Here is a 7,384-nt window from a genome sequence, read left to right as displayed (position 1 = left end):
TTCCTTCCAAACATTTTTGCTTGAAAAAGCTCGAGAGAAGAATATTCATCTACAAAGAAATTAGGAAAGAAATAATATAGGGTGATTTCTAGATTAGCGGTGACCTGTGATGAATCAAAACATTAATCAACATCCGTGAAGAGAAGAACTCATCATGTTAACTGACCTAGTCCTTAATTTCAAGTTCAACAATATAAAAACGCATGATTATCACTCTGAAACATTTAATCACCACATGTACTCTGATAGCTCTAGTTTCTTACAGACCTTAATTTGAAACTGAAAGAGAAAAATACCAAGCACATGAACAAAACTTAACTCAGTATCCATGCACTTAATATCAAGGCTGTAGAATTGCAGATACATAACATTCATAAGATCAGTACTTACTTAATTTCAAAGCATAACAAGAGAGGAAATTAACAAGGGCTACAAGAGTTGAGCAAGCAAGCAATTTCAAGTGCTTGCTTTTCAATAAACTCACAACAGAACATTAACTTATTATACAAGTGGGATAATGAAAAACGAGCCACATAATTCAAGTGCATATGCTAATATCATTTTATGTTGCTTATGACAGGAACTTCACCTTGGAGTTTGCTTGTCTCAACGATGAAATTAATTCGCATTTCTTACTTCTAATGCACCAACTTATTATTGTTTAGTTGACTTAGTTCTGCATTCTTTGAAAAATAGCAGCCCTCATAACTTCTTCAGTTACCAATCCATCAGGAATTATAATCACAACATCTTGAAGCACCAGCTCCTTGACCTTAGACACGCTCGCGTGATGGACTGAAAACTCCAGCTCTCTAAGTGCATCCATCAATCTTGCAGCTGGATAATTAACATCCGGGGATTGTACACGGATCAGAGCTTCCGATCCCAAAATCTTCACATCCACTTCCATTGCATTATTGGACATATAATTTGGAGTGGGCCTTATGTGATTCGTCATGGTGCTGGTGCTGGTGCTTTGGTTGTCATAAATGTTTGCATTACCAGAGATTTTTGATTTCTTGGATACTGCTCGCAGCTTGCCTTCCAATTCATTAACTTTGCTCTTGAGCTCTTTAATATAAGTAGCTGCATCTGCGAGCAAAGATGCTTTGTCCATCTTTGACACATTCGGGACCACGGATCGAAGTGCATAGAATCGATGATTTAGCCTCTCTCTTCGCTGCCTTTCTGCTTCCACATGGTTTAGAGGCAATTCTTTTCCACTTGGCTTTCTTCCTCTCTTCTTGAACCCGATATTATTCTCTGTGAATCCAGCATCTGAATCAGAACGCCCTGAGTCCGAAGACGATCGGCCTTGGCCTGAGGGTTCTTTCCGTGTGTCGCTTTCTTTTTGATTCTCTAGAGAAGTTGTTCTCTCCTTTTGAGGACTTGAAAACATTCCAAAATCAAGGAAATTAGAAACAGTGCGGTTTGGAATTTGAGGTTGAGATTCCTGGTTGGCCTGCTTTGGAACTGAACCTGCATTGATGTCTGCGCCAAAAATTGATTTGGCTAATTGCACTAGGCCCCAATCTTCACTGATCAAATCCGGGGAACCCAATTCAAGAACCCCGGATGGAGTTGAAACACAGACGAAAGTCTGAATTCCATGCATCCGAGCTTCTTTGACTCTCTCGCAGTCATAAATTTGCAGTTCATGATCACCTGTCAACCAAATGAAAGCGCCAGAGCTAAATGCCCTGCCAAGAATTCCATCTCCAACGGCAAATGCTCGTGTTACCGATACTGTGTAGTACCATTCAGCAACATCACCTTCAACCAATCTGTCCATGTCCATATCCTCATTGAAAAGAGACTTTCTTTCAAGATTGAAGCCGAATTTGGAATGGTTTTGCTTGTTGCTTTCCTTGCTTGCATACTTTTTATTCCCACGGAAATGGCCATCGCCCAATGATAAAACAAGGCAGCCGCTGGCATCTTTTGATGCCTGCCAGAAGATGGAGTAAACCCACCATTCTGGCCGGCTATGAAGGAAGAATTGGAGGCGTTGTTGAAGTGTTGAAGAGGTTTCTTGGGCAAATGACATGAGTGAAGATGAAGAAGAGGAGGACAGTATCTCTTCCATTGATTAATTTTGTTTTCTTTTTTGTTCTTTTTTTTTCTAGGTTTTCAGCTCAACGTCACTGTGTTTGATAGAGTGGGAGAGTGGGGAGATTGTATAAAAGCCAAAACGTAATTGTATATGAAAGAGAATGGGAGGTCATGTACAAGAGATTTCGGCTTATAAAAAGACTTCCTGAAGCATTGTGTTTGGTCATGTACTGTAGTTTCCACTGTTTGCCACCATTATCACGTGAAGTTATTACAAAGATTATGATCCCCACACTTGGTAAAAATTATGTTCTGGTTTCATTGAATCTTGTCACATCTAGTGTAATATGATTTTGAATGAGATGTTTTCTGACGTTTAAGGTACCCTTGTTTCTGTTTATGATAAACACCTTTTAAAGGTAAGTTGTATTTGCACTGCTTGATATATTATTACCAAGAATTTTACTCCGATATGAGGGAAGATCCATGACCTGACTTCTTTGTAACAGAAATATAGATTCAAAATTAAATTTTCGCAAACTAATGGGGCTGAGCTCCAGTGCTAGCAAAACTCTTTCTATGAGAAGTGGTTCGTAGTTTCATTATGTAAATCCAATAACTATAATAGTAATCATAGATTGCATGGGTAGCATTTCATTCTCTGTATCTAGCATACTTCTAAATCAGATGTCCAAACTTTTTCATTTCATTTAGAATTGTCAATAATCATAGTTTTTTTTTTCATGGGATTCAATAACAACAATCTCCTCTCTATTTACAGTGATACTAGGAAAAAAAAAACAACAAAATAACAAGATATCATGTCATGGTTTAACAGTGAAAGCAATGAAATAAAAAAAAATCATGTCTCCATTTTCGACATGTCAAATCGCCGATGATAATTTCATCGAAGGAAGTGAAACTAGGTAGTGCTCTCATCCCTCCATTTCATCTTCTTGTTTTAAGATATTTAAGAATACGATATGATTATTTTTTAAAGTATATATATATATATTATTTTTAATATAAATTTATCAAAATAATTTAAAAATACCAAAAAATATTAATTTAAAAAAAATAAAATAAATAAAATTTAATTTTTTTCAAAAATATTTTTGAAACGCAAAAACAAATAAATGTTTAATTCATTTCAACAACCCATTCTCTCCACATTTCAAAATTTGGACAACCCTCCTTCAAAAATTTAGCCCACCACAACCCACTAGCACTGGTGTACCATTTCTTCAAAAACCTAAGCTTCTCTCTCTTGATTTCATTTTTTATTAACCTTCACTCTACCAAGTAAATAAACATATTTCTTTATGTTTTTACACATTTACGTCTTAAGTTAATTTATTGAAATGAAAAATGGATTTAATTTGTTACTTGATAAAATTAAATGTGTTTTTGTAACTTAGGTATGTTAGAATTGAAAAAATAATAGGTAATTCAATGGGTGCAAATTATTTCATGTCAATTTTATGGTTAAGTTTGAAAATTTGGAAAAAATTGATTATGTGGAATTGATAATTATTACAGATATTAATTTAAATTGAATTAGTATGAGTTGAAGAAATGATGAATAATTAATTGGGTCACAAATAATTTTAGCTTAATTATAGGTTTTGTTGAAAATTTAGGGAAAATCAAATTATTATATCATTGATAACAATTAAGGTATTAATTGATTTTATTTATTCTTGAATTGAATAAATAATGGATAGTTAGTTGGGTACCAATTAGTTTTTGTCAATTTTAAGGTTTAGTTAAAAGTTTGGAAAAAAAAATGAATTTGTGTGGAACTAATGACAATAGAAGCTAAATATGTTTCAACTTATAAAGTATTTGATAGTTATGTATTTGATAGTTATTGGAGTATGAATTATATTTTTCTATATTAGGGGAATTGAGTTACTTTGGAATAAAAAAATATAATGAGTTATTAATTGGTTTGTGTAGGTTAATTGTGATTTGTTTTTAATAAATAATTGAATTTGTGTTTGATAACATGTTTCAATTTTTGAATTGTGTTAATTGTTTCTTTTTATAATGCATTCAAGAAGATATTAACGTACCAAATTTAAATTAATTAATCTTATATTATTGTAAATTTGTATTATTTTATTATTTTATTTTCTTATCTAATTTATGTATAATAAATTTATGTATCAAATTGCGTGATTTTCGGTATAATACCCATAAATAAGCAATTAAAAATGTCGGGTTAAATGATACAGAGAGATGTAAAAACTATAAACTAAAGTATGCCACATACCATAATTAGGCAATGTATCTTGAATTGGTGGTTTTAAAAGTTTTTCAAAGCACTTAAAATCCGGTATACAAAATAAAAATAAAGAAACTCAAGGTTCAATGAGCAAGCACACCAAAGAAACAATTCTATTTATCTACCATGAAAAACACCTAGCAAGAGCTCATTGTTATACATATTTTATTATTTTTCTTAAAGTTTTAATTACGTGTTTATTAGTGAGACTTTTAATAAACTATTTGATTTATAGAAAAAATAGCTTGGACGAGAACCAACTCCAATGGAGTTATATAAGGAAAGTTATATAAACAAGGGGGGTAAAGGAAAAGGGAGAAAAAGTTTGTCGAGAATAGAGCAAAAGCATTCATTGTAAGTATTTTAATAGTTGTTATTGATTTAAGATGTTAAGATTGTTTATCTATATCAATAATATAAAATGTAATTAGATTTTGAAATTTATTTTTTTATTTTATTTTATAAAAGTGATATAACGCCAACATAGTTGATAAATTTGGTAAAGACACTTTCACTCATTCTCTTACAACCCTTACGTATGGTAGGAAGCTGCTATATGTGATGAACTTAATATAAATTGAGTTTATGATTTTCCTATAGCATCAGTACAAGAACTAAGGTTCGGCTGCATAATTTTAATTTTAGACACACCACATTCCAGCTCAAGTTATTCATCACATGAATTTAATGAGATTGTGTATAAAATGATTTAAGAACAAATGGCTGTTGAAATTCAGAGGATGAGTACATTTATTTAATTGGAACTTTAATGGTTTCTAACTAGTATCTCTTATTACATTTCTAATTTTTTTTTTAATGTTTGTGTATGGAATTCTGTCTATCTCATTGTTGTATATTATTTATATAAATTTGCTACTTAAATCTTTCAACTGTGAAAGCTCTTAAGTCTACATAATCCATTTTTGAAGATGTCTTCATTATGAAATTTATGTAAGTCGATTTTTGAAGATGTCTTTTTTATAATGGTTATGAGTTTATTGTGAGTAAGAAATTATTGGTTCAGAGATCATAACAAATAAAATCTCTAATGGAAAAGCAGTTCCGTCAGGATTTCCACAAAAAATTTCACATCCATTCTAAAACTTTTGGTAAAACTTACTGAATATATAGCAACTTACCTATGGAATTAGTCAACAGAGTGTTCTGTTAGAAATTAAATGGCGATGGAATCTCCGACAAAAAATGAGAGGTAAAAATGGAGTTCGAGACATGAATATTTTATCAATAATTTCATCGTTATTTAAAACTACTGACATAATAGAAAATCAACAAAATGTTTTTTGATGATGACATTTCATCGTTTCTTATATTCTGTCTTTTTAATGCTAACAAAATCTTTTTTATATGTCAATAAAATATTCTGTCTATATTTTTTTTAATTTTTTGTACGTTTATGAAAAAATGGGTCGCATGCATCATTAGATTCAATTAACGGAAGAAACAAGGATTTAACAAGTGACTAATGTGACAACTTTACAACCTAAAATCCACTTAAAACTGTAAATTTGTGCTCCAATCCGATCATTAGACAAACCAAAAACAGATAATCTCATATACTAGATGCAATCCACACACAAAAAAAAAAAACATAAAATTTAAGATCGCAAAATATCTATATCCATATATTTACTTGGACTATTAAAAACATTAGATCTAACAACTAGAAATGAAATTATTTATATATAAAAAAAAAAACAGAAGGAATAGGAGAGAGGGGGACGAGGTTTAGATTGTTACTTAATTAGTCGAATTCACCGACTAGCAAATTTGAATGGAAATACTATGAACCTTTACTTGATTTTGGTCTTAGCAAAAAAATACCAGTTTTTTCCGTAATCAATTAACATGACTTGTAGGTTTCGCTAATGACCCACATAACGTTGCTATGTGTAGAACTTTGATTTGCTAACCTTCAACGTGATATATGTTTCTCAAATTCGAACATCTATATTGCTGGAGCAGCTGCTTGTACAAGATTAGCAGGTGTAATTAAGAAATTAATGGCCATTGACTACTACTTGTTAAAAAGGTAGATATATCGCCTATCTTAATAAATATATAGTTTAGGACTGATCTCTAGCTTAATCTAATGGATGTACTTTTTAGAAAATCAGAATAATTATGTTGCTCCGATTATAATAAATAACCTACATGCATCAAGTACTGAATAAAATTAAAAACATCCCATGCCTAGCTAAAATATTAATTCTTGTTGTTTACAGTGCTATCACTCAATAAACTATAACGAGATGACATGCCCGCGTGCTGCCGCAAGCTTATAAAACAAATATACTTGATAGTGTTATAATTATGAACCAGCGCTAAATAAGTAATAGAAATTAAAGGTATGATGGAGCAAATATTTCATGGCAAAAAAAAAAGTTGTGTTGGTGATCAAGAACTTAGAGACTGAACAAAATGATTTGTAGCAATTTACCATATTTTGTGAAGAAAGATACAGTGCTTTCGCCACATGATTTAACTTTTCAGTTAATAAAAAGAAAATAAAAATTACAAAGCTAAATTTTCTACCAACTTAATATTAAAAAAAAACCAACAAAGATAATTTTGGAAGGAAAAAAACCCATGAGTAAAAACGTTGTAGCAATTAACAATGTTTTATGAGGAAAACTATAGCGTTTTTCCCAATAAAATAAAATAAAATAACCATTTAGAGAAATATTATAGCAATCCACAGTGTTTTGTGAGAAAAACTACAACGTTTTCCTCATATGATTTAGTTTTATTGTAATTATAATTCTTAATCAACTCAATATTAAAAAAAAAATTGACAAAGATAATTTTGGAAAAAATCATAAAAAAATCACATGGGAAAACACTACAACAATTCACAGTGTTTTAAAGAAAAAAAAATTACAAAGCTAAATTCTTAATCAGCTCAATATTAAAAAAAAATCGACATAGACAATTTTAGAAAAAAAATAACAAAACAAACACCAAAAAAAGGAAAAAAATCGTGTTGGAAACACTGTAGCAATTCACAGTGTTTTGTGATGAAAGCTA

General features: G+C 30.9%; 1 protein-coding gene across 1 annotated transcript; it reads right to left on the bottom strand.

Annotated features, from left to right (window-relative positions):
• Window positions 1–257: 257 nt before the first annotated feature.
• LOC133693403 (transcription factor MYC1-like) lies at window positions 258–2,197 on the bottom strand. The gene has a single exon (XM_062114652.1). The coding sequence runs from the start codon at window positions 2,084–2,086 to the stop codon at window positions 671–673; it is 1,416 nt and encodes a 471-aa protein (XP_061970636.1). The 5' UTR covers window positions 2,087–2,197; the 3' UTR covers window positions 258–670.
• Window positions 2,198–7,384: the final 5,187 nt, after the last annotated feature.

Source organism: Populus nigra, chromosome 1 (assembly GCF_951802175.1).
Source record: "Populus nigra chromosome 1, ddPopNigr1.1, whole genome shotgun sequence".
NCBI classification, from domain to species: domain Eukaryota; kingdom Viridiplantae; phylum Streptophyta; class Magnoliopsida; order Malpighiales; family Salicaceae; genus Populus; species Populus nigra.
This window is presented reverse-complemented; position numbering and strand designations above follow the sequence as displayed.